This window comes from Lygodium microphyllum, chromosome 6 (genome assembly GCF_053477565.2).
Source record: "Lygodium microphyllum isolate KBCC chromosome 6, Lygodium_microphyllum_v1.1.10, whole genome shotgun sequence".
NCBI classification, from domain to species: domain Eukaryota; kingdom Viridiplantae; phylum Streptophyta; class Polypodiopsida; order Schizaeales; family Lygodiaceae; genus Lygodium; species Lygodium microphyllum.
Window position 1 is genome coordinate 95,233,001 of NC_141140.1, and position 27,922 is coordinate 95,260,922.

Genomic DNA, 27,922 nt, shown 5'->3' on the forward strand with positions numbered 1-27,922 from the left:
ACACAAAACCAGAGACAGAGAGAGAGAGAGAGAGAGAGAGAGAGAGAGAGAGAGAGAGAGAGAGAGAGAGAGAGAGAGAGAGAGAGAGAGAGAGAGAGAGAGAGAGAGAGAGAGAGAGAGAGAGAGAGAGAGAGAGAGAGAGAGAGAGAGAGAGAGAGAGAGTTGGACAAAAGAGCTCACAAGTCGCACCTAATTTGGTCATGACCATGGGGCCACCCTGATAGTGAAAGCAATCACAAACCTAAAAGATACCCTAGCCCTAGATCTCAAAAAGATACATGTAGGCTAAGGTAAAGGGGGAAAAGAGGCTTAAGGATGTTGTGATGATGATCATGTTGATGAGATGATGATGGTCATGATGATAAGGAAGGCTAAAAGGAGCTTCCACAAGGTTAGCTTAGGACCTATTCGCACCAAACTTTGATTCACAATCAAGTTCAGAACTTCCTTCTTCAATTCACAAGTTCACATAGTTGGAGAGTTCGCAATTCGTTTGTGAACCAGAAACCATAATGGCCAATGGATGAGGGCATGGCCCTAAGTGGTTCTTGGTGGAACATGATTGGAACAGTATGAGTAAATAACACACATGGTGAGTAGAACTTGTGAAAGAGGCATCTTACCCCCCAAAGCTTTTTTTCATAAAGTTCAAATTTCTTTGTTTCTAACTAGCTATTGCAAGTCTATTTACAACCAATTCTAGGTCACCATCTAAAGCATGTGGTCTTAAATCAATTTTTGGGTGTAAAACATGTTTGATCCTGGGTCATCACCCTAAAGCTTATATGAACAAGTCTTTAGTAACCCTAGGGAAAAAGCTTGTCTAAGAAGATTTCCACTTCCTCTCTTAATTTTCTAAATACATACATGATCAATGACAATGGAAAGTACGATCAATGACAAAACCTCTGCTACTGCAAGCTATGGGATCAATATTGGGCTCTTCATGAAGGACGACAAAGAAGATGGCCCCCCCAATTTGCAGCTGTAGCGTCGCGACCTCGAACAATTTGCCAGGAGCGTGTAACCTCCAGCAAATTGCACAAGCATGTGACCCCCAGCAATTTGTCGAAAATAGCGTGTGACCTCAGGTCGTTAGCAACACGTGGACGAGCCTCAGCGAGAGTAAACCTAGCCTCGAGCCACGGAGCAGTCCTGCGAGCACCGATGACTAAGGAGGCTAGTCCTGAGTGGGGGCGTCGTTTCGTCGGAGATGGCACGAGGGCGTTGTTTTGTGGTGTTGCATGGAGATAGTCTTGAGCGGGGGCCTCGCGGAGATGGAGTTACGCGGTGTTAAGTCGAGGTAGAGAAGGGACGAATGGAAAAGAAACGAAATGATGGGGCCGACTCGATCTTCACCTCAAACTCCAGTTTTGCCACTGATCGACCAACTTGCATGGCGAGAATTACGAAGATTTTGACCCGCCAATCATGGTTAGTTAAGGCACATCCCGAACCGCAGCGCGAGTGGGGTCCATGAACGTTTGTCACCCTGTAGCAGTTTCCCGGGCACCCAAGTTAAATTTTGGTGCTGGGTTGATTATCGCAATATGGGATTACTTCTTCGTGGATCAACGGTGTAGATCGAGGAGGGGTCTTGAGGTGGCTTGTGCACTGTTGATCCCATCTCTCGGGGTCATAAAGACCCCGTGGGAGATAGTCCTGAGGGGCCACTAGTCCAATTTCTTGATTTTCTTGGAGCCAAATTTCATCGTGTTTTTTATAGTATTTGCAAGTTAGCGATGGTTCAGTTCCTTGTGAAAGATATCACGTTTAGTGATGGACGTGACAGGGATGGGTCTTGAGGCTCGTTAAATGACCAGTGCTCGGTTTTCTTCATCGCCACCATGGTTTTGTTTACCCGCACCAATGAATAGGCCTAACTCAGGCGCAGGTTTACCCACTGTGCAACGGCCGTCCTCCCGCCATCGAGGCTCGTCTTGGCTCCTTGGCCCCTGTCCTTTGCTGCGCATCCACTGTGCAGGCACGAGAAGACACAATAGACGCAGGGGCCTTGGCTCTACAGACCTAGGAAAGAGCATAGGTGGACATGGCTATGGCCGTGATGATACATCCTCTTCCACAGCCGAGCATTGGCAAAGGCAGCGGGATGATGATAACGTGATCATCACTTTAGATCCTCGGGACATTAGAGACCGAGTTGCCAGTGCCGCAGAGGCTGGTAGTAAGGCCCTGCAGGGCACTGCAGTTAGGCTTGTACGGCTCGGCAAGGCTGTGGTAAAGGACAGCTCTGATTTCCTGACTGACCTAAGGTCGAGTATTTCGGTACAAAGAGATAAGCGTGTCATCATTTCGTTGCGACGATCCAGCGTTGAGTTTGCTGCAAACGTGCTGCTTTGGTCCTTGCTGGCGGTTGCTGTGTGGAAAGTATTTGCCAAGGCAGCTAAGAAGTATCGATGGGGATGGGAGGAGAGCTATGATTCTCATGGAATTTTGAGGAGAGACAGGAGCCTCGGAGGCAGAGAGGTCCTAGTTGGGAAGGATGGTGACAATTCTCGCCGTTCTCAAGAGAGGCAGCGCACTGAAAGTCATAGAAGGCGAGCTAGCCCTCTCGATAATGTTGAACTATTAAGGTCGGAAAAGGAGATGACGAAACAGAGAGACGTGCAGTCTCATGCCGCTGAGAAATCAAGGGTCTCTTTACCTGCTTGGTGGGTCTATCCTGAACCGACTGCAGCTTTGTCTTATCATGGTCAGAATGATGCACAACAGGAAGCTACGTATCTTGTCCAAGGTGAGTTCTTCACATGGGTTATATTATTGGCGACATTTTGCCCTCACGCAATTTTCTTAAATCTCGTAGAAGTATTCGTTTATGTTGCAGGCTCTCCTTTTAACAATCAGTTGCGTCATTACTTTGAAAGATGATTGTCTTTTATGGAGCATCCTACTCTTGGAGAGGAGACTAAGTAGGCTGTTTTTTCCCGTATATTTATGAGGGATGTATGAAAGCTCAACCAACTCACACTCTTGGCTATTAGAAAGGGCAGCCACTACAGCCATTGTTGTGTTTTGATATGAAAGATAGGATGAGTAGCTTAGGGTATAGATGTGTACATATGACATTGGTTTAGTCTTGATTGAAAAGATACTATGATTAGCAAGGCACAGCAATGAATGATCTAGTGCAATGGTTGGTGTTTCGTTGCAAACAGTTCGAAGACCTTCAGAGACCTGGTCATATTCTCCAATTGCATATGTGCTGCCTAGATAAAGCTTCAATTATCTAGTCATGTGTCGTTTTTGACATATTTTCAATGTTCCTCTACTTGTATCTATAAGTAGGATTGAAAATCTGACATCGCTTTTATTTGTCAAAGATTCACAACTATTCTTTCCATTCAGTCACTTTAGGCTGATCTTCAAGAATGGCCCTTTATGTGGATCAGCACATTCTTTAGGAGATTCACATGGAAAGCCTTGTAAATCTTCCATTGATCAGCCAAGTCCATTTTATAGGCCACTTCATGGGCTGTATGAAGAATTTGATAAGGTTATATTACATGTTAGTTACTAACATATATTATTGATGCTTGATGGAGAACTCAATAGAGTGTAGGAGGGTGAGCTTTTGTATCTTATAGTCATCACATTTGGGGCAGAGTCATATTCAAGCATGGGAATTGTACCTAATAACATCCTTGGTTTTAGCATCTTCATCTTGTGGCTATTGAGATCATTTGGTCCATGGTTATCGATTGTGGTGGGAAACCATAGGTTTCTTTGTTCCATGTTGTACCTTTTTGCATATATTTGACAGTGTTAAACTTTGTTTGGAAGTTACTAGCTGAGTTCGATCAGTTCCTTTTGTTGGAGTACAGGAGGGAGAGTTTTCCTAGCTCACAACCCTTGCATTTTTAGATATGAGTATTATGCTTAATGATACTTGAGTTTTGGCATCTGCACGTTGTGGCTATTATTGTTGGCTAGTTGAATTTTGCAGTTCAAAGTTACATGTTGTGGTGTCAAATTATTGGTTTCCCTTTGAGTTACTTTTGTGACTAAGAGCAATACTAGTCTTTCTAAGGATATCAATAGTTTTTCTCTTTCTCTAGGGAATATCCATATGGATGATTATACGCTCATATAGATACTTGGTATTATTGGTTGAAGCTTTATCTATGATGCTATTGTGTTCTAATTTCATTAGCTGGGCCATGGAGCCCTAGAACTTTGCATATTGTGATAACAATACTAGATTGGCCCAAAAACTTGGTGGCTCTTATGATATTTCTTTGCTTTATTGGAGAAACTTAGATATAGCTGAATGTCAACCAAGTTGTCCCCCCCATATGTGAAATCATTGCCTTGCAAGCTAATCCTTGCATTTGGGATGGGCTCATATTTAGGCGTGGGTGTTATGCTTAGTAGCATTTTTTATTTTGGCATCTTCATCTTGTGGGATGACCTTCAAGGATTCTTTGACTTTGAAATTCTCCATGGTTTCTTCAAATGGTTCTACTTAGAAATTCTCAAATAAATTTGGATTAAATTTAGTTATGTTAAGGATGTTTAGCAACACCCATTGAAACTGGCCTCGAGTAAACCAAGGGCAACATATTGTAGCTTATAAGTAGTAAATTTTAAAACCAAATTAGCAAACTAAAAAAAAAAGGTATTGCCATAAGTCTTAAAAATAAATTAGCGATATTTATGATCTTTACGATTATGATAGTTGTGTGACAGTTGAATCGATAGGAGTGTTGGTCTTTTGAGTGACGGAGCGGCGATGGTCTTTATCATCAAACCATTGAAACCTTCATCATCAGACCATTGAAACCGATGATCCATCTTTCTTCAGAAATCTTCAAACACACAACAAGCTATTGCAATTTCTCTTTTGGCTTTGATACCATTTGAAACCAGCCTTCCTCCTCGGATGGGGTGGTAAATAACTAGATTAAGGACTAATTATAGCAAATTCATATAAATTGAAAATTCACACTTTATCACTTTAATCTTGGACAATGGACAGCTTGTTGGTCCCAAAACTGGCGCCCCTTGTAGTATTTTTTAATTTTTATTGCAAATGGATGGAGTACAACTGAGATCCTTTGACCTCCTGCGCTAATCCAAATGCCTCTTGCTATCATAAATGACCAACAAGCCTCTAAACCAAATTTTCCCTTAGTTTGCTTGAGGATTTGCCTTCACCTTGCTCCTTGAAAGACAAATTCAGCCCTAAATTTAATATTGGCTGGCTAGCCTCTTGAATTTCTGTGAAATTCCTCAATCTCTGATACTGCTAGAATTCAAGTCCTAGGCCCTCAATTTTGAGTATGCATCTCGAGGTGGTTGTTAAACCCTAATTTTTGCTGTAAATTAGGGTTTACAGCAGAGATTGATTGAAATCTCTTCCTTTGATGGCTCAAACTGTTGGAAAATGTTGAGATAACTTGAGGGATGGCTGGGGGATGAGAGAGAATACTATAGAGAGAAATTTCAGAATTTTATTGCTAGAAACACTCAAAAGTTATTGCTGCTTTGCTCACACAGCCACCATGGAAGATGTCACCTATAGCTTAGGACCACTAGAAAGACTGCTGCCCTCTCCTGTATGTTGTCATTTGCACCAGAAGTACCTTGGGTTGTTGTCATTTGGTCCTGGAGGGTTCCAAACTGCTATCAAATGCTGTAGGACTGATTCTTGGTGGCTGCAAATTGTATAAGCAGCAGCCTCTCCTTGCCCTCGAACAGCCTTCTTCTGTCTCACAATGGTTGAAATAAACTTTTACCTCCTAAAAACCTTTTTTCTACTTGCATGGGCAAGTTTTGCTAGGTGGCAGCCTTCTAATCCCATTTTCTAGCATTATCCAACTTTTTAAATTAAATTTCAAAATGTTAATTGTAAAAATTGATTTAATAATTATTCTAGTACTCAAAAAATTACTTTAACTAGCCAATAATTAAATTGGTTAGGCCAGTTTGTTTTCCAAGGATCCTTGAGCAGTTATTGACCCTTTGGCTAGCATTAATTAATTAATTAATGCCTAGTCTCTAATGTCACCATTAACATTAATTAGTGGCCAATAAATTGGCCTAGGCCCAAATCTAACATTGGTACCACCCAGTACGTGTCAGGGTATAACTTATTACAACTTTTGCCTTTGGCACCAACTGATATCTCGGGGTGTTAGGTTCAAGAAATAAGTAACTTGCACTCTACATGTGCAAGTGACATTAGCACATTTGATTAACTTTTAATCAAATGCTAAGCAAAGCAATAAAATTTAACGTCCTTGTGACACCATTTGAGAGTGCACAATGGAAGAACATGAATACGGAGAGAAGGAAAGAGAGAGACTTAAGAGAACATAGAGAATGCAAGAAGGAATTTGCGTTGAACTCCAAAGAATGTTGAATACAAAACCGATTGATTAGTCCTTGCATGCAGTCCAAAGCCTTAGTGAGGACACTAGATTGAGCCGATGACCGAGAAAGCACTGGTTGATGGAGGAATGCCACCGGTGGACAAAGAGTGCTGAAAATCTGCATGGCTGCCAAGAAACAGCGGCTGCTTTAAATAGATGGTGCGCTCAGTCACTTGGTATACCAGTTTGTTCAATTCAGCCTGCCCCATCCAATCTTCTCCACTCAGTGGCTGCCAACTTCTTCACTCATTGCTGCTGCCTGTTTTCTATAGCATGGTGCCCCTTTCCATTTGTCCCCGATTCAATTAGAGGCGCCTACCTGCTGCGTTCTTCTCCAACCAGCTGACGTTAGCATTCAGCTCATTTGTATGACCTGTTCTGTGTTTCTGCCGTCTATAGCTAGGTGGAAGTTTGTTGATCACTTCCTCATTGACAGCTTCCTTGACTGGTTGTTCCTAGTTGCTGACCTGCCCATTCGGCCTTGGCAGATAGCTGCTTTTCCTGCCTGATCAGCTGCCCTGCTGTTGCAAAGTTCACAGAGGTCAAGTCTGCTCTTACATGCTCCTATAGGCTGTTAGAGTGCAGTGAATGCGGAAGCACACAATCAAACTCCAAGAAAATGAACATTGAGAGAAGAGGGAGAGAGAAAGAGACAATAGAACACAGAAATCTGCAGTGAATGAAGGCTGAAATGAAGAAGGCAGATATGTACAATGGGCTCTTGAGTGTATCTCCGCCGAATGATATCTTTCCACTTGAAAAGACCAGAGAATGACCAAGTGTCACAGTGGTATGTCACAAGACTGTGACAACTATTACCTTTTTGTTGATTTCTTTATTACATATTTTATTTGGTTTTTCTTTTTGGAAGGATCCCTCTTGAAATCTAAACGCCTGAGTTGCATGGCTAGTATGTGAAACCGACAGGAATGTCTAGTGAGTCAAGACTGGACAGTTAAGGTCCAGTACAAGTCTGGAAGAGATTGATGGCACTGTAGATTGACAAGCCTGGAAGAGACTTGTGAAAGTGTATATGGACAAGTGTGTTGAAGAACTAGCCTGGAAGAGACTAGTTCAAAGTGAAGATAGACAAATTTGCAAGATATTAGTCCATGTGGGGTCATCAGTGGAAATTCACTTTCAGTTAAGCTACATTACAAATTTGGATGTAGCTATAGTCTGCAAAGATGGTCAGAAGACTAGTGGGATGCAATGGAAGCAACTCCTAAAATTTAGGGAGTTACTATTTTTGGACCTCAGAATCAGTTCGCGTCATTATCTTCGTTTTTGCACGAGGATGAATCCTCTGGTCTGTGCTGATGTCAAATTCTGCACCGAGCATGGAGAATTTTAAACCGGAAGGTTAGAACGGGAAATATCTTACAGTGCTGCCATTTGGCACAAATTGGTGCATTTACCTCTTTAAAGAGGGCTGGCGTGCAGTTTTTTGGCTGGTAGGAGGCTCATTTGAGAAGGACAGTGGCTGATGAAGAAGATTGGAGAGCTTGCCTACCTTGCCTATGATGCACAGAGGGCTGAGCTTGTTCCCTACTCTCTCTCTCTCTCTCTCTCTCTCTCTGACAATGTGGTTATGCTTCAGAATCAAGGGTTTTTCTTCTGATTCAGGTACAACTGTGTGGGAATATGCTGTTTTTGCATGAGGCAAGAGCCTCCTTTCTTCAGGAACAGGAGCAGTTGTTTGTAGTTCCCAGCAGGGACAGGTGAGGGTGGTAACCTCACCAAGCTAGTGTCTGAAACAGCACTAAATCAGTACTGATTCTGGACTGTTCAGAGGTTATTTCAGAGCCCAATTGATGTCAGAATCAAGGGGCACTTGGCACAGATGATGCAGAACAGTGCAGGGAACAATAAGAGCTGAAAACAGGTTTCAGAACAGGTCTGAACCAGCAATTACAGTGGGCTGAACAGTATAGGGAGCAGTATGAGTTGCAAACAGGTTTCAGAACAGGTCTGAACCAGTAATTACAGCAGACTGAAATGGACAATTCTGCACTCCGACCAGAAGTTTCAAACTTGGGCAGAGTTTTCCCTCTTGGTCAACTTGTTTTAAGTTAGTAATTGTATTGTTATGCTGCCAAATTTCACCCAGAATAGGTGAAAGACAGCCCATTGTACTTTCTCTCTTTTTAAAAATAAAGAAATACCGCAAGGGGCACCTAACTTAGGGGCCAACAGGGTGTCTATGTCACAACAGGAGCACTCTAGCTTCCTGTATGTCTTCTTGATTCTGTGTCTTTAAGTTCAGGTAAAGTGGGCGACTGTTAATTGGGTGAAAGCATTTATATAGTTTGGTTGTACACTACCGCCCTTCCCAGTGAACAGGCCGGTTTCACCAAGGCAGGCCAGCCTATTAGGAAATTAAAAATAGGTAAAAATGATCAGGTTGCTAGTTAAAAACGGGCTGAATCTTGCGTAAAAATAATCACATCAATAAAACAATCATAAAAAATGCTATGTAAATAATGTGCATGCCATGTGGCATCCTATTCATGATTGCCTAGAATTGTTGGAAATCACTTGGCGAGTACATGGAAATGTTTGACTTGATCTAGGAAATGTGTAGATATGCTTGAGAGTACTTTGGTGGTAAAGCAATCTCCTCCTCCATTGATGGTGGAGTATCAAGAGACTTAGGCTCCAAAGGCATTGGCTCAAGTGCCCTATTGTCACCCAGATCTCCAAATACGGATGGTTAGTACCTCCCTTTGTAGTGGGAATCTCCACAAATTGAACATATTGACTTGTATATACTTCTAGTGAAATGGGATCATAAAGTTTGTAGTAATATGAAGTATAATCCACAAACACTTATCTTTTGGAAGTTAGCTCAAACTTATCTCTTTGTTTCTTTCGATATGAACACAAGCATTACACTTGAATATGTTGAAATATGAGACATTTGGCTTTTAACCAAAGTATACCTCAACAGGTGTTATACGAACTATGGCTGATATAGGGATTGATTAAGGATGTGGATAATGGTGTGTTGGAGCTTAGTTGGAGGGGTGAGCAGCAGTTTGAGGAGTGAGAGTAAAGTACGATTAGATTTTAGTGTACCAACAATGTGTTGGTACACAAAGAATAAAATGTATTTATACTTAGGTCACATAAGGGTGCATTCACATGTACAACTAAATAATGTGCGTGTACTATACATGGAGGTGAAAAAGGGCCTTTATCCCAACAACCTCCCACTTAAAGGTCCGAAATGAACCTCTAACCAACTCCCACTAGTCGTATGCAATGCTCATGCTAAGCTTTGCTTAGACTTTTAGTGAGAATATCTGCAGGGTTGTCATGTGTTTTGATTTTGGTCAATGTGATTAGACCATCTTTCAGAATTTGTCTGATAAAGTGATATCGCACATCTATACGCTTTGTGCGTGAATGATACATGGCATTCTTAGCCAGAGACAGTACTCTAGCTATCACATCCCAATACTGCAATACCCATAGACATGCCAAGATCCTCTGCAAGTTTGCTTAACCATATAGCTTCCTTAGAAGCTTCAGTAGCTGATATGTATTCAGCTTCAGTACTACTCAGTGCTACAATGTTGTGCAACCTGGAACACCAAGAAACGGCCCCACTATCAACTGTAAAGACATACCCGCTAGTGGACCTAGGAGTGTCCAAGTCACCTGCCATGTCTGCATCACAATAACCATCCAAACTAAGTGCACCTTGCACATAGCAAATACACTTTCTTTGTGTACCCTTTAGGTATCGAAGAATACACTTGACAGCTTTCCAATGTGTTTTGCTAGGATTTGACATAAACTTGCTAACAACTCCCACTGCATGAGCAATGTTTGGACGAGTAGCAACCATAGCATACATAAGAGAGCCACAAGCTGATGCATAAGGGACTCCCTTCATTGCATTGGCTTCCACATCATCTTTTGGGCTGTTGGCTTTACTAAGCTTAAGATAAGGAGGTAAGGGTACCCCAAAAGGCTTAGCTTCAGCCATATTAAATCTGTCCAGTACCTTTTCAATGTATTTTTCTTGAGATAAAAACAACAATTTCTGCATTCTATCTTTGTGAATCCTCATGCCGAAAATATACTCTGCATTCCCCAAATTTTTCATGGAGAAGGCTGATTTCAGCTGATTTTTGAGAGCATCCAAGCTAGTCGTTCTTTTCCGAGCTAGCAACATATCATCCACTATTAAAACAAGAATGATGGAGCTGCCATTTGTATCCTTTTTCATGTACAAACAATGATTTGCATGGCTGTGTGTAAACCCATGAGATAGCATAAAAGTGTCAAACTTTTTGTACCACTGCCGTGGTGATTGCTTCAGCCCATACAAGCTGCGTTTTAGTTTACACACCATCTGCTCTTTTCCAGGAACTACAGAGCCCTGGGGCTGTTTCATATAGATTTCCTCATCAATGTCACCATGCACAAAAGCTGTTTTCACATCCATTTGGTACAGCTGTAAGTCCAATACAACAGTGAGAGCAAAAAGTACACGTAGAGTGGTCATCTTCACAACAGGTGAGAAGACCTCTTGGAAGTCAATCCCTTCCTTTTGTGCATACCCTTTAGCAACCAGTCTTGCCTTGTACTTGGGTTTCCCATCAACTGTCTTTACTTTGTAAACCCATTTGTATGGAAAAGGCTTCCTTCCTTTGGGCAATGACACAAGATCCCAAGTATCATTAGCATACAGAGATTTAATCTCTTCTTGCATAGCTAGCTCCCACTTACTGCTGAATTGGCATGACTTGGCCTCTTTGTATGTAAGAGGCTCACCCTCATCTGTAAGCATCACATAATGCAAGGAGGGGTCAAACCTGTGTGGTTGCCTTCTTACGCGTGTAGACCTGCTTACCCAATGATCTACGTTTTCAGGAATTAGGTCTACATCTGGAGGTATGTCATTTTAAGCATTTATTGGTTGCTGTAAGCCATTTTCAGCATGCTGCTCATGCTGTACAGCACCTTCATTTTCATTACTAGCACTTGCATTTTCATAATCAGCAAGTCTATCTTGCTGTCCATGACCTCCTTGTGCTTCTATTTGCTGTCCATTATCATTTGGCCCAAAAATAACCGGCTGATCATCAGTTTCCGCCTGTGGTACAGCACCATGAGGCTCATCATTTGAAGTAATAGGTGGCTGAAAATTTTGAAATTTGACCTTTTTCATATCTTCATTAGAGGCTAAAGTACCTTTCAACAAATTTGCCTCATTAAACACAACATTACGGCTGCAAATAATTTTCTTGGACTGGGGTAACCACACTCTGTAGTCAAATTCACCCTCATCACCATAGCCCATGAAAATGCCTTTGGTGGATTTTGGGTCAAGTTTGTTCCTCAACTCATCTTGAACATGCACAAAAGCATGACAGCGAAATATTCGTAAATGGTCATATGAGGCTGATTTGCCAGACCAAACGTCCTTAGGGATGCCATTATTTAAGGACCTGTTTGGAGAGCGGTTGCAAATGTGAACCGCGGTTTTGAGTGCCTCTCCCCAAAATTCATGAGGGAGATTAGCTGTTACATAAACAAGGTAAATTACGGGAAACAGGCACGAGGGATGACCGTCCGGGGGCCTTGGGCGCCCGAACGGGGTTTAGGGGAGCATAGAATTAAAGAGAGTCCAAGAATAGTAGGACTCACCAAGAAGTGACGGCTGGCAATTGGATCACGATGGGAGTTGCTAGCAATTAACTAGGCAAGGCTGGGAGGAGAAATGTATCTCGTGCCCCTGTTTAGAATCGGACTGTGTGGTATTCCTTTATCCTCATCATATCAGTTTCTGGACTGAATCGCCATCTCGACTACAACACTAGAAACAACCTTTTGAAAAGAAACAATATGTAAGGCCAAAGTTAAGTCCAGATGACTTTGATAAGGCCAAAAAAGAAAAGCTGTGTTTCAATTGCCTATTCCCTAACCATGCTGCCCTGGAATTGCCCTCAAAGGAAAAAGGGGGAAGACAAAGGAAAGGATAAGGACAAGGACAAGGGAAAAGAAAAACAAATCCATGTAGTGCAGACTTATGAATTAAAGGGGCATGAAAGGTATAAATCTTTAGAGGTCTTGCACAAGGATGTACAACACAGGTGTTGTATGTCAACTTCTATGTGGCAGCCTACCTTTGGGCCACATGATTTAGTTAGAGTGCATGGATTGATAGCTGGAAAGAGGGTTAGAGTCATGATTGATGACTCCGCTACCCACAATTTCATAAATTATGCACTTGTCAAAAAATTGAAACTTCCCCAACAAAAGAGTGGGCATCAATATGTTGTTCGTATGATGCAAGGTCAAGATAATAAAATATGGGATACAATGGTATCCAATTTGGAAATTAAAATCCAACGATATAAAGATAAACTTGATTTCCAAATTATGAATATGGAAAGAGCCGATATTGCTTTAGGGAGGGAGTGGCTATGGGGATTGGAACCATCCTTAAAACGTAGTTATCATCATAATACACTGGAATTTGAAAGGGATGGTAAGACTTTTGTGATTCAAGGTGAACATGAAGTATCTGATAATCCTTTGTTGTGTTCCACTGAGGTTCAGAAGCTGATAAAGAAGGAAGCTTGTGAGGTATATATGTTATGGTCTCTTCCTGTACAAAACACTTTTACTTTCTGTAATATAAAGCAACAATTTTCTTATGTTTGTGAGTTGAATGTAAATAATGAATTAAGTAGTTTGTTAGATGAATTTAAAGATGTGTTTCCTTCTGATTTACCAAGTGGCCTTCCTCTAGATAGGGGTGATATAAATCACCCAATTGACACAAATAAGGATACACACCCTATTTCTAAACCACCGTATAAGTTAAGTGAAACACAACACTAAGAAGTTGAAAGACAAATTAAGGATTACCTTGATAAAGGGTTTATACAACCCAGTAATTCACCTTGGGCTTTTCCAATTTTATTAGTAAAGAAAAAAGATGGTTCTATGCGACTTTGTGTTGATTATAGAGCACTTAATAAAATAATGGTGAAGAATAAATTTCCTATGCCCAGAATGGAAGATCTTTTTGATCAATTACAAGGGGCAAAATTCTTCACAAAGATAGATTTAAGATCAGGCTATCACCAAGTAAGAATTAAGGCACAAGATGTTCCTAAGACAGCATTTCGTACTAGATATGGGCATTATGATTTTTTGGTGATGTCTTTTGGCCTTATAATGCACCAGCTACCTTTATGAAGCTGATGAATAGTGTGTTACGGCCCTATCTAGGACATTTTGTAGTAGTCTTCTTGGATGATATCTTGATCTTTAGTAAATCAAGAGAAGAACATTTGGAACACTTACAATTGGTATTCCAACTGTTGAGAACACATTCCCTTTATGCGAAGAAAACTAAGTGTGAATTCTTTGCACAAGAGGTCAAATATTTGGGGCATATTATCTCGAAAGAGGGAATCAAGATGGATCCAGAAAAAGTAAGGGCAATTATTGAATGGCCATCTCCAAGGAACCTGGAAGAGCTGCAGATCTTCCTAGGTTTATCTGGATTTTATCGTAGATTCATTCGAGATTATGCCAAAATAGCTTTCCAATGACAGACCAACTTAAAGGGAAAGGAAAGAGTTTTAATTGGGGAACAGACCAAAATGAAAGTTTTCAAAAACTTAAGGTAGCTATTGCTACAGCTCCAGTACTATTAATTGTGGATCCCAATAAACCATTTGTGGTTGAAGCCGATGCCAGTGATAAGCTGATAGGCGCGGTCTTATTACAAGAAGGTCGACCATTTGAAAGTAAGAAATTAGACCATGCAAAACAGAATTATTCTGTTTATGAGAGGAAGCTGTATGCAATAGTACATGCAATGAAGAAATGGAGGCACTATCTGTACGGTGCCAAACCTTTGATCTTGTCGGATCATGAAAGCATTAAGTGGCTTAATGACCAACCGGATCTACAAGGGTGTAAAGCCAGATGGGCCGAACTCCTCCAAGAGTTCGACTATGAGATAAGGTATAGAAAAGGAAAGTATAATATAGTGGCTGATGCACTCAGCAGAATGCCCATCATAAATGAATTGAGTTTTACTCAGTTCACTTCCGATTTGCTTGAATCTTGAAAAGGGAAATGCCAGGTTGATCCGGCATATTCCAACATATGGGAAGCAATAGAAAATGGGGATCCAAATGAAAGAGCCTCCACTGAGGAAGGAATATCTGAGGATGTTCAACGAGGAAATGGAGCATCAGGGGTTGCTCAAACCGGATTCAAGTGGAAGAATTTTAACATTGATAATGGTTATTTACTCTACAAGGGTAGGGTATGTGTCCCGAAAGATAAATAAATAAGGCGCCAGATACTCTTTGAGTGTCATGATACCCCTAGCGCGGGACATCCAGGAGTTAATAAGACTTATAGTCTTATTAAAAGACAGTTCTATTGGCCTGGAATGAATAAGGACGTCCTTGACTATGTGGTCAAATGTAATAAATGCCAGGTTAATAAAGCTGAAAGATTGAAAATGGGAGGACTTCTCCATCCATTAGAGATTCCTTCGGGAAAATGGGAAAGTATCTCCATGGATTTTATTGTTGCATTACCCAAAACACGGAGGGGGCACAACTCTGTGTGGGTGATTGTGGATAGGTTAACCAAAATGACTAGGTTCATTCCAACTTCAACTGATGTGAAAACATCAGAATTGGCTAGATTGTTCGTAGAGAACATATACCGATTGTATGGCCTTCCGGCAAATATAGTTTCTGATCGGGATAGAAAATTTGATAGTCAATTTTGGCGTGCGGTATTTAGGTAGTTGGATACTAAACTTAGCATGAGTACGGCGGACCACCCGCAAACTGATGGGCAAACCGAAAGGGTTAACCAAATCCTTGAAGATATGCTCAGGGCATATGCAAGTAAAAGGCAAACTAATTGGGAAGAGTATCTATCGATAGCAGAGTTTGCATATAATAGTGCCAAGCACTCTTCCACTGGATATAGTCCATTTATGTCAATGTATGGGTTTCAGCCCAGAGCTCCTCATGCAGTAGGACTGCATAAGGAAAAGGTTCAGGTAGCCAAGGACTTTTTGGAGGATATGAATAGTATGTTAAAATTTGCTCAAGAAAATATTAATAAAGCTCAAAATCGAGCTAGAGCTTATGCAGATCCTCACCGAAGAGACATCTCCTTTGAAGAAGGAGAATTGGTCTATCTTAAAGTGCCTGAACAAACTAAAACCATGAAAATGGGACAATGTCCAAAACTTTCACCCAAGTATTGTGGTCCTTTCACAATACTTAAAAAAGTGGGAGAACAGGCTTACAAGCTCCAACTGCCTTCTGGTAGTAAAATACATCCAGTTTTTCATGTAAGTTAAAGAAGAAGCTGGGTGATTTGGATAATCTAATTCTAAATGATAACATTGAGGAGTTATTAGATGACCAATCTAATCCACATGAACCAGAAAGAATATTGAATGTTCGTAACAGACGAACAATGAATACTTTTTATCAAGAATGTTTGGTCAAATGGAAAGATTTTTTAGAAGAAAGCTCAATATGGGAGTGAGTAAGTATCTTAAGGAAAAGGTTTCCCAATTTACAGTTAGACCTTCCCAGTATCGTTTTCGAGGACGAAACCGATTCTTAAGGGGAAGGAAATGTTACATAAATAAGGTAAATTACGGGAAACAGGCACGAGGGATGACCGTCCGGGGGTCGTGGGCGCCCGAACGGGGTTTAGGGGAGCCTAGAATTAAAGAGAGTCCAAGAATAGTAGGACTCACCAAGAAGTGACGGCTGGCAATCGGATCACGATGGGAGTTGCTAGCAATTAACTAGGCAAGGTTGGGAGGAGAAACGTATCTCGTGCCCCTGTTTAGAATCGGACTGCGTGGTATTCCTTCATCCTCATCATATCAGTTTCTGGACTGAATCGCCATCTCGACTACAACATTAGCAGTGGACAGTATGCACCGCACTCTTTCACATAAAGTCCTATTATATTTTTCAACCACCCCATTTGAAGAAGGGTTGTAAGGAGCTGTAAGCTCCCTCTTAATTCCATGCAAGTCACAAAAGGACTTGAATTCAGTAGATGTGAACTCACCCCCATTATGAGTTCTCAAGCATTTCAGCTTTCTGTAGTGACGGGTTAGGCACGAAGATCGAGACAATAGGAGTTCCTTAGGCGTGAAGAGACAAAGAGAGTGGAAGAGAGCAAAGCAGAGAGTGTGCACGATTTTAGGTACAATGACGAGTGTGTACCTTTAGGTTTTTAGATAGATATATATATGTGTAAGTATAAGTGATAAGGGTGTGTTCACACTCGAGCACATTTAAAGGCACGAGGGCCTTTATTCCCAACAACCTCCCACCGAAAGGCAATGTGCCTTAAGAGGAGAAAAGAATCAGCTAAGTCTAGGTATGTACAAAGCTGAAATACATATATCTATCCAACTCCCATCATTTGTCGGCAATGAGAAAACCCGCTTTGTGTGTCTACGCCTCATTTTCTTTAAACTCAGAAATTCTCTCTCTCTGAAACTCGGCTGCCCACTTTGTGTGTCTGCGCCTGTTTTGCTGGGCTTGCGCGTGCTCTTGCCGTTGGTCATTTGCCGTCAGCCTGTCAGCCCCATTTTACTTGTCAAGCAGTCCGTTTGGTCACGAGTACCGTTCACTCTCCTCTGGTCCCAGTCTGGTCACGCTTGACTTGTTGAGTTGTAGTTGGCGACTAATACTTGTGGTCTCGAGAAGCGTGCACAACTTGTGCTCTGATACAAGTTGTTGGAGCTCAGTTGGAGGGGCGAGCAGTAGTTCGAGGAGTGAGAGTGACGGAGAGCGAGAGAGAGTGAAGTATGATTAGATTTTAGTGTACCAACAATGTGTTGGTACACAAAGAATAAAATGTATTTATACGTAGGGCACATAAAGGTGCATTCACATGTACAAGTGAATAATGTGTGTGTACTATACACGGAGGTGAAAAAGGGCCTTTATCCCAACACGGTGGCCACTGCTTCAGCGCAGAGACATTGGGGTGTTTGCCCATGCTCCATCATAGTTTGCGCCATCTCGATCACACTACGATTCTTCCGCTCCAATATGCTATTGTTCTGAGGGATGTTTGTATTGGCAAACTCTTGGTGAATGCCATGATCTGCACAAAACCTACCTAGCTCATTGGAGACAAACTCCCCTCCATTGTCGGAACGCAAGGTTTTGAGTTTCCTACCAGAACTGTTCTTCGTGAAGAGCATCCAATCCTCAAGTGTGAGAATGCTTTAGATTTCAACTCCAAGAAGTATGCCCATGTCATCCTGCTAAAATCATTAACAATTAGCATAAAGTATAAACTCCCCTTAAGAGACTCTGTCCTTATGGGTCCAGGTAAGTTCGTTGAAGCAAGCTCCAAGGGCTTCTTTGCCCTATGGTAAGCCTTGCGTCACGACAATGACAATGGCACGGACTTTCTGCCGAAATTGCTCATTGAGACACAAGTGTTGCATGGTTTTGGGCTCCTATGTCTCATGCTCATCCAACTCATTCCATAGAGTGGACAACACCATCGGAACACACCTCATATAGGTGCTTGAGCAACAACCACATGCAAGCAGATCAAGTTGAAGAAGGCTTTTTCAACTCGAGTATGCTATACTCTCGATACATCGCAAGCACCTTCACCTTTATCGTGAAGAAGGTGATAACTGATATAGCTTTGTGGACCACCCGTTTCACCCATTTGAGCTTTCCGATGTCCTCATGAGCAAGCCCAATGATTTGCACATGGAGTCCACACAATTGTAGGGAACTAGGCCTCAAGCAAATGGCCCATTAGTCAACCATTTGATGCGTTGTGGGTAACAACATGCCCTACATTCGAAGGGCCCATCTACAACCACAAAGTACAATACTTAGAGCGAGAGAGAGTTGAGCCTAGAAAGATTCAAGGATTAAGAGAGAGAGAGTTGAGCCTAGAAAGATTCAAGAATTAAGAAAGAGAGATGCTTGAGAGGAAAGAAAGATAGAGAGAGAGTTTTCATGAATCATGATCATCAAATTATAACTTATAATTCAAAACTGAATTATGAAAGAAACAAATTTAAAAAGACAATGTATACCTCAATGTAGCTTGCCGAATGTGGTGATATATAAATGTGCCCATCGTTTTCCTCCCCCTCTTGTTGGTGCCTACAGCTTGCAAAAAGCAAGTGCTGAGTGGAATATGAGACGAGTGTGTTGATGATGCCCTGCTTGTTATGAGCACTCCATCCGTTAGTGAGAATGAAGCAACCATATTTTGTCCATGCGGCCCGAATACAATTAAGGGCTCTATCAGTCCTCTCCTCTTTATCAATCCTTTTCTCCTTGTGATTATATGTGACACTGTTTGAAACTAGCCTTGCTCTTCGGATAGGGTGGTAAAAGATTAAGTGGTAACTTTGCATTTCAGTTTTACATAATTAATTACTTGCTGTAATTGTTGATTAATCAGGTCATTACTACCCTCTCCAAGAAGGAAGGCTGGTTTCAAGAGCATTTGAGGATGCACTAGCTGTTGATGCTAAAGTCATTGATGACATTGAGTTGTGGCATGCTTAGCTCAGTCATCTAAATTATGATAGCTTGCTTTGTCTTAGAAGTGGAAATATGATCCTCGATGGTTCAGCATTGACTTTCCTCATTTGAAAGCACCAAGCAAAAATGCATATAAGGGCTGAATACTTGGCAAAATACATTAGGTTTCTATCTCAACGGGTGCACCTGTGCAGGATCACAAAAAATTGTGGCTTATTCATAGTGATGTTTGTGGTCCTATATGCATACCATCCATTGAGGGATGTTTGTGGTCCTATAGGCATACCATCCATTGAGGGATACTTGTACTTTGTTGCATTCATTGGTAATGTGGCACATCATTGTTGGGTGTAATGCATTGAAACATAAGTTAGATGCTTGTGTGTTATATGAGCTTCTTGGCTGTGGCTGAAAATAGAGGTGATTGCAAGTGTGCCGCTCTTTTTAGTGATCAAGGAGGATAGAATAGAATTGCCTGCCCATTGGAAAATTCATTATACCTTTCATATTAGTCTTCTTTGTCCATTAAAAGATACCCTTAGACACGCCAAAACATTAAGCTACTACCCAACAAGTAACAATTCACTCAACAAAAATCCCTAAACAATGGCAAGTCAAGGGTTCTTATTCAGCAATTGAGCGGTTCTATGATGCCTTTACTCTCAAGGGTGCATTGATTGGGTTGAAGCCCCACAAAAACATTTCAAGAAGATGGACAAAGCAATTTTCACGAATGTTGACCTTAATGTATTAAAAACCATTAAGATAGGGGGTTTATTATAGTTACCATGTTTGTTTGGTCATTTTGGTGTGAATGCTCCCTGTACACACGGACACTTTTTACCTTCTTGCCGGAAAAGGGTTTTCCCCATGTGAACACCCCTTAGGGTATTGTACTATGTTATGTTAGGGGTGTACTTGCATTTGGTCATTCTCACATTAGTGGATGTGATATTCCAGCAACGTCCTCTCTTGCTGTTCATTGTTTACTGTGTGTGTGTGTGGCTTTGAGCTCTCACCCAACACTCTCATCCCACAGAATGAGAACTCTCGATGGTGCCACACCCCCTTGACATGGCTTCTTTCCCCCATCCCACCCAGACTGTCCTGAGAGGCTTTGTGCTCATTGTTTATGTGATATAAACTTTTCTGCTCCAGCCATGCTGTTCTGCCCATGCAGTTCTTCGTTCAATTTTTACTTACATAAACAGCCACACTTTATTTTGCAGAAAAAGCGAACAAATTCTAAGAAATCATAAGAGTGTGGAAAACATCGGCTGTGACGTGCCCGACATGTATTCTAAGATATCTTACAATGGGCTTAGTTAGATCATTATTCTCTAGTTGAGCCGTGAACACAACTACTTTGAGGAAAACATGGACTGTAAATACACACATGCTCTAAGTTCTTGACATTGTCTTCTAAGCTCTGCTACAATACACTTTATTCTTTGGTTTAGCAGATTATTGGTAAAAACTATGTTTTTAGGTCTAAAAGCAAGCAAATGGTATCAGTTGTAGTTTTTAACAAATTGGTCAAAAGTACAAGGATTTGAAACACCCCTCTGTAAATGTGTTAGTATTGCTGGAGAACATGAGTCTACCTACTTGATTTTAGCCAGTTTCAAGTACAAGTTTATGCTGCAAAACCTCTAGTCTCAAGGTAGTGTTAGCCAGTCATTTCCTGGACAGTACGGACGTCAATGCCATGTCAGCAGGTGCCACGTCAGCACCTGCAGTCGGACAGGTTGCTGCAGTTGGACAGTATTTACTGCAGTCGGCTGCATTTAATGCAGCCGAACTGCTGCAATTATTTCCTATTTTTCGGCTATTTATAGCCGGTTCTTTGGCACACTTCTGTATTCATTATTGAGATTCTGATCTTGAGATTTGTTGGCTGAGATAGATTGTGCTCGGGCTGACGGAGATCGAGGTCATCAAGTCAGAGACATACGCAGATATTTCCTCTGCCCCCTTGTGTATTTTTGCACTCTTATACAGCATATTACACCGCAGATTTTGTGTGTTTACATTGTCTCTTTTCTCTCTCTCTCTCTTCTCTCTGTGCTCACACTCTCTCAGTCTTTGTCCTACGCTTCCGCATCGCTGCACTCTGACATGGTATTAGAGCGGTGAAGATGGATTGACTGAGGGCTGAACCTATCTGAAGAGGAGATTTTAATGCGACATAAGGTTGCGTTTCCAGGTTTCGAGGGCGAGCGGGAGGGCTGTGCATCAGATCAAGGCTGAAGCGAGCGTGGGCGTGCAGGAAAGGAGTCTAATCAGTGAATTTGCTGAAGGTTATTGCTGTTTGAAGTTGAGGAAGGTTGCGTTTGAGGCTTTCCATTGTAGATTTTACCTTTTCATCGCCTCCGGTGGGTGAAGAAGGTTTGGGCAGCGGAGGAATCAGTCCTAGAAGGCTGCGTTTTCATAGTCAGAGGGGGCTGCTTTTGCGTTTGTGCATGTATTGCAGGTTAACATGTCTTCAGAGATTGATTTGGAGTTCTAGGCAATCATGGACAGGAAGGTGCCTGTCCTACCGGCTCTTCCAACGGATCAAAAGCTTGATGGTGACAATTACCGCATATGGCGGGTGATGATGTTGGTCATTTTAGAGTCTTATGATTTGGCGGAGCTGGTGATAGAGGAGATTAACAGGCCCTTGATGACGGATGAGTCCAAACTCTCTTCCAATGCTCGTGCGGAGTTGACCAAGGCTCAGTCTCATTGGGACAAATTGAATGCCAGGATTCGATCTTTTCTGTTTCTGTCTTGTACCACAGGTGTGATAGCTCACATCGAGCACTTGGCAATGGCTCGTGAGATATGGCTGGAGCTTGATTAGATGTACAATTGGATGACCCTGATGAAGAGGGTTTCTTTGGAGGTGCAGATGCGGACTTTATCCGTGAATAAGTCTTCTTCGCTTCGGGAACACATCAACAAGCTTTGGCAGCTTCAAACGTAGGTTCAAAATGCGGGGAAGCCTATTTTCTCCGAAGACATGGCGATCACCTTACTATCCCAGTTGCCGCCACGATTCGGTATTTTTAATTCCACTCTTATTGCTTCAGGGTGGGAGTCGACTCTTTGGTGGGAAGAGTTGGTTCCTATGGTCTTGGACCAAGAGGAACAATTGAAGGGACAGAATGCTTCCAAATCAGAGGCATTGGTTGGTCAAGCCTCTCAGAAGAAGGGGAAGGACCAAAAGGAGGAGGAGAACAAATCCAAGAAGGACAAGGAGAAGGAATCAACTTGTCATATTTGTGGCAAGACCGGTCACTGGAAGAAGGATTGCCCCGACAAAGACAAGAAGGATACCAAGAAGAAGGACACGAAGGACTCTGGAGCGGTGGCTGCACCCTCATTAGCTGCTTTTCTACACTTAGCAGTCATTGAGGACTCTACACCACCAACTTTTGATGCTGCGATGACAGCTTCCTAGGCTTGAGAGTGGATTGTGGACAGTGGTGTCTCACGGGACATGACTCCTTCTTCTGTTGGTGTTGCCCATTTGCGACCTTCGCGTGGGCAGATTCTCATTGGAGACAACTCTTCTGTGTCTATTGTTGTGCAGGGTGAGATGCAGCTTATTCCAAATGGACATGGTGGTACCCACACCTCTGAGGTATTGCATGTGCTAGGATTGGGGTATCATTTACTTTCGGTTCATAAGATTTGTGCTCTTGGCCTCTTGGTGGAGTTTGACAGTGATACTGTTCGAGTGCTTGATCGTGGATTGAGGAAGGTTCTCTCTGTAGGGTATGAGGAGAATGGAGTCTACAAATTGAAGTCTTCTTCAGCTTTTACTTCTCTTATTCTTACTTCTCAGACACAGTCCGAGCTATGGCATGCTTGGTTTGGCCACATGAACTACGAGTACCTTCGGAAGGTGTCGCGAGGGTCCTTTGTCCGAGGCTTGCCGGACATAGTGGAGAGTCATCAGCCATGTGTCTCTTGCATTTGTGGGAAACTGCATCGAGATGCGATTCCCAATAAAGCTTCTAGGCGGTCTACTTTACCCATGGAGCTTGTATCTATGGATCTTTGTGGCCTGAAGTCGGAGGCTTTTTCTCATTTCAAGGATTGGCTTCTTTTTGAGGAGAACCGTTCTGGCCGGCAATTGAAGACCTTGCGTTCAGACAAGGGAGGTGAATTTATGTCTAATGAGTTTGCTCGTTTTTGTGCAGATAGGGGCATTCACCAGGAGTTTGCTAACACCAACACTCCCCAAGAGAATGGCATTTTGGAGCGGAAGAACCGAAGTGTGATCGAGATGGCACGCACCATGATGGAGCACTGTAAGACACCTCAGTTTCTGTGGGCCGAGGCAGTGGCTACCGCAGTTCACATCCTTAATCGATCTCCCACTTCGGCCGTTGACAGGATGACACCTTTTGAGGCTTACTTTGGGACTAAGCCTGATGTCTCTTATTTTAGGATCTTTGGGTGTGACGCAGCACGCTTATGTGCACATTCCGAAGACGCAACGTGATAAGTTCGAGGCGGCTTCTCGACGACAGGTTTTTGTTGGCTATAGCTTCCAATCCCAAGGTTATCGTTTGTTTGATCCCGTTAAGCAGGATGTCTACACGAGCCGAGATGTGCGGTTTGTGAAAGTACCGGCCACAGATGGGGGTGAGGAGCACCCCGTCCTTGGATATCCAGGGGAGAGTTGGGCTCCTGAGACCGTTTCTTTGGAGCCAGAGCCTCCTGATGGAGATTCTTCTTCGGATTCAGAGTCTTCTCTTCCACCGGTCACCCCCGAGGAGCTTTTACCGGTGGATGTTCCTGAGTTTTCAGCAGATGGAGAGCGACGGGGAGAAGTTTGTTCTCCTCCTCATTGGGCCCGTGACACCCTCCGAGATTCAGGGATCGAGGAGGTCCCTGAGGAGTGGGAACCGCAAGATGGACCGCGGAGGTCACGGAGGAACCAAGCACATTCTTCGGAGCTTGTTTGCTCCAACTATTGTTTGCTGACTCGTGTTATACAGAATTGAGAGCCCACTTCAGTGAAGGAGGCTTTGTTGTTTGATCATTGGCGGAAGGCTATGGAAGCCGAGTTGGAGGCTATTGAGAGGAATGGTACTCGGTCTCTTGTGCCTCGTCCCTCTCACAAGAAGGTGATTGGTGTCAAGTGGGTCTTCAAGACCAAGTATCTTAGCGATGGTTCTTTGGACAAGCACAAGGCTCGCCTTGTTGCTAAAGGTTTTGCTCAGCGCCCAAGCATTGATTTCCATGATACTTTTGCCCCCCCCTCTCCCCTCCTCTCTCTCGCCCCCCCCCCCTCCCCCCCCCCCCCCCCACTCGTATGGCGACTATTCGAGCTATTCTTGCCTTGGCTGGCCATAGGAAATGGCCTGTTTATCAGTTGGATGTGCAGTCGGCCTTTCTGAATGGTGACTTGCAAGGGGAGATCTATGTTGAGCACCCTCCTGGCTTTGGATCCTCGGATGGGAAAGTTTACAGGTTGAAGAAGACCTTGTATGGCCTCAAGCAGGCTCCGCGTGCATGGAACGAGAAGATTGACTCGTTTCTTCAGTTGAAGTTGGGATATCGGCTCTCCAAGGCCGATCCGCAGCTTTATGTGCACACTTCCGAGGTTGTGTGTGTGTTGTTTGTGTTGTATGTTGATGATTTGATTTTGACAGGGGATCATGCACAGAAGGTCCGAGAGACCAAGACAGCTTCCGAGATGACGGATTTGGGGCTTCTTCATTTCTTCTTGGGTCACGAGATTTATCAGTCTCAGCGGGGGATTTTCATCTCTTAGCAGAGGTATATTCAGGAGCTCTTGGTGACTTTCGAGATGGAGACTTGTCGGCCCATTACTACTCCTATGGATCCGAATTGGAAGGCCACTTCACACTCAGATTCTCCCGTGATGGATGCTTCACGCTATCGTCAGTTGATTGGATCCTTGATTTGGCTTCTCAATACTCGTGTTGATCTTTGTTTTGCTGTGGGTCTTTTGGCAGGGTTCATGACGGAACCCAAACAGGTGCATTGGCAGGCTGCCTTGAGGATTCTTCGGTATTTGAGGGTGACCTCTCACTTAGGGCTTTCTTATCCTACAGGTACAGATGCTATAGATCTGGTTCTTGCAGGTTGGAGTGACTGGGATTGGGTTGGAGATGTGGACCACCAATGGTCTACTATAGGCTACTGTTTTATCTTGGGTACAGGTGTTATCTCTTGGAGTAGCAAAAAGCAGCCCACAGTAGCCCTTTCTTCTACTGAGGCGGAGTATTGGGCTGTGTCTTCCACCACATGTGAGGTTGTGTGGCTTCGGAGATTGTTGGAGGAGCTTGGCTGCCCCTAGACTCGTCCTACTGTTCTGCGGTGCGACAATGAGAGTTGCATTGCCTTGGTACGGAATCCAGTATTCCATGCTTGGATGTAGCACATTGAGATCCAGTGTCACTTCATTCGGGAGAAGTTTTTGGATGGGACCATTGATGTGGAGTACTGCAAAACCGAGGATAATCTTGCAGATTTGTTCACGAAGGCGCTTCCCTAGGCTCTTCTTTGGCAGCATTCCAGATCCCTCAGTCTTTTGATTCGTCCAAGATGTGAGAGGGGGTGTTAGCCAGTCATTTCCTGGACAGTACAGACGTCAGTGCCACGTCAGCAGGTGCCACATCAGCACCTGCAGTCAGACAGGTCGCTGCAGTCGGACAGTATTTACTGCAGTCGGCTGCATTTAATGCAGGCGACCTGCTGCAATTATTTCCTATTTTTTTGGCTATTTATAGCCGGTTTTTTGGCACACTTCTGTATTCATTATTCAGATTCTGATCTTGAGATCTGTTGGCTGAGACAGACTGTGCTCGGGCTGACGGAGATCGAGGTCATCAAGTTGGAGACATACGCAGATATTTCCTCTGCCCCCTTGTGTATTTCTGCACTCTTATACAGCATATTACACCGCAGATTTTCTGCGTTTACATTCTCTTCTCTCTCTCTCTCTCTCTCTCTCTCTCTCTCTCTCTCTCTCTCTTCTCTCTGTGTTCACTCTCTCTGTCTTTGTCCTATGCTTCCGCATCGCTGCACTCTGACAGGTAGATGGTTTTTGGCTTACTAAACTGTTGATCCTGATCTGAGCTATTCTAACCTAGTGTGAATTTGACAGCCATAACAGAGAAGCGGTTAAGTGGAAAAGATTTTGAAGAAGCTGATATCGTGCAGGTGATTTTTGTGTTTCTGCTTTGTTATTTGGCTTTTAATGAAAATACCAGGTCAACCTCTGAGTTGGATTTCAGCATTTGAATTGGTGTATCATATAATTGGGTTTTCCAGCTGCGCAGATTGTGTAGGTATTTTGGAGCCAGGGTGAAATTTGACACTGCAAACATCCGTGACTCTTTTTTCCGAGCTGCGATTAACTTTGTTTTATCCTCTTGTGGTAGGTATGACACCTTGTCAGCTTTGGATTTCGCAGTCAGTCTGTTCTCATGTTTAACACATGAAACTGTAACATCTGTGCTTGATGATGCATGAGACTGGCATTCAGATGTATGGGTTATTAGAATGATTGACCTTTTGAAGTTGGGTTTGTTGCATGCACGTCTTGAAAAACGTATAACATATTCTCATGTTAGTGGAATACTTGTTTTATGGATGCTGTCAGTTGTGTAGAAATGCTGTTATTTTAATATTAAAAGCTATATCTGTGCCTTTTCCTGTCTGCACTATGTGATGATAAAATTCTTTTCCAGGATCAGGGATACTGGTGTTGTGATGGGTGGAGAGAAAGCAGCTCAATCTCTTACTGGTTTAGCGGACAACTTGGAATTAGAAGAAGAGAGGGCGGCCACCATGGTAAATGCTGCTGTGGCAGCTCGGACAAGGTCTACATTTTTGCAAGCATGGGTGAGTAACTTATAATTACAGAAGTATATGCAAAGATAGATATCTTGCAAAGTAAATTGTGCTTAGTCAATGGAGTTTTTTCTGTGACTCAGTATTCAACACGATTATAGAGAGAACATGAAAGCTCTAAATTATTCACTAGTTTGTGCTGACACTGGCCAGAAGATGTCAAGTTCTTGAGTTTTGCCCTTTCAGGCACCTTAATGGTTTGGTTAGTTTGCAGATATTTTTGTAGGAGGGATGTTGCATAACAATTGAGTAAAACAGTGTGGTGTTCTCATCACTGAAGGAAGTTAGTCTATTCTGCTTTACTAGGTTAATTACTGGACATATGTCTCCAGTTCAGAGCTCAAGTTCCATTTGACTAACTCTCAGGCAGTAGACAAGATATCACTTCCCATCCTCAAGGGCTTGGGGGGAGGGAATTTTTGCAGTGTGCCAACAAAAGGCTTTCTGTTTGCTTTAAGAAATCATATTGGTTACATCAGTTAAGAGTGCTGCTGGATTCTGTTCTACACAGGCATTGTATGTTCAAGGTAAAACCTCCGAAGCTGAAGAGGAGATAACCCGGCTTGTTCGCATTCATGCTCTTCTGCCACCTGATAAGGACTCTGTAAGCATATTTTGTATGATAATATGTCATTTATGAATCAATGGCCAGGATGTCCTAACATTTAAGTTTGGGGTTTTGTTTCTGCAGCCTGAGATGGAGATGGTAGCCCAAGGGTTGGGACGGCATTTATCATTGGATGAGAGGAAGCATTTACTGGATTTGTATTTGAGAGTGGGTGGAACTGCTACAGCAAGAGTTGCCTCTGAAGCACTTGGAGTGTATTCCAGTTTAACAAGAATCTAGCTTTGACAGCACTGCACGTTTAGGAGGCCAGTTTCATTAAAGAAAGGCCTTTTTTTCAAAAAGAATAAGGAATAACTCCATTATTTGTCAAAGGCTATTGTAAGTTAAATGATCAGTTTTATTTGGGATGTTGTATACTCCTAGACATCTTTCCAGCTAGTCGATAGTCATACACCCAAAGTGAGAGTCAAATTTGAAGGTGAAAATTGACAATTGTAAGTTTATGTTTTGTCTTA

The 27,922-nt window shown here is 42.7% G+C and overlaps 1 protein-coding gene across 1 annotated transcript; it reads left to right on the plus strand.

The window, feature by feature from the left end:
• The first annotated feature begins 1,754 nt into the window (after positions 1 to 1,754).
• On the plus strand, positions 1,755 to 27,922 carry LOC148034824 (uncharacterized). Its single transcript, XM_087679797.1, has 6 exons — positions 1,755 to 2,755; positions 26,091 to 26,146; positions 26,258 to 26,367; positions 26,677 to 26,830; positions 27,351 to 27,443; positions 27,531 to 27,922. The coding sequence occupies exons 1-6, from the start codon at positions 1,816 to 1,818 to the stop codon at positions 27,684 to 27,686; spliced, it is 1,509 nt and encodes a 502-aa protein (XP_087535923.1). The 5' UTR covers positions 1,755 to 1,815; the 3' UTR covers positions 27,687 to 27,922.

Coding starts and splice junctions, on each gene's coding strand:
- LOC148034824 (XM_087679797.1), top strand. CDS start 1,816: ATGACCAGTGCTCGGTTTTCTTCATCGCCACCATGGTTTTGTTTACCC. Junction 2,756..26,090: donor AGCTACGTATCTTGTCCAAG/GTGAGTTCTTCA, acceptor TGAATTTGACAG/CCATAACAGAGAAGCGGTTA. Junction 26,368..26,676: donor GTTTTATCCTCTTGTGGTAG/GTATGACACCTT, acceptor ATTCTTTTCCAG/GATCAGGGATACTGGTGTTG.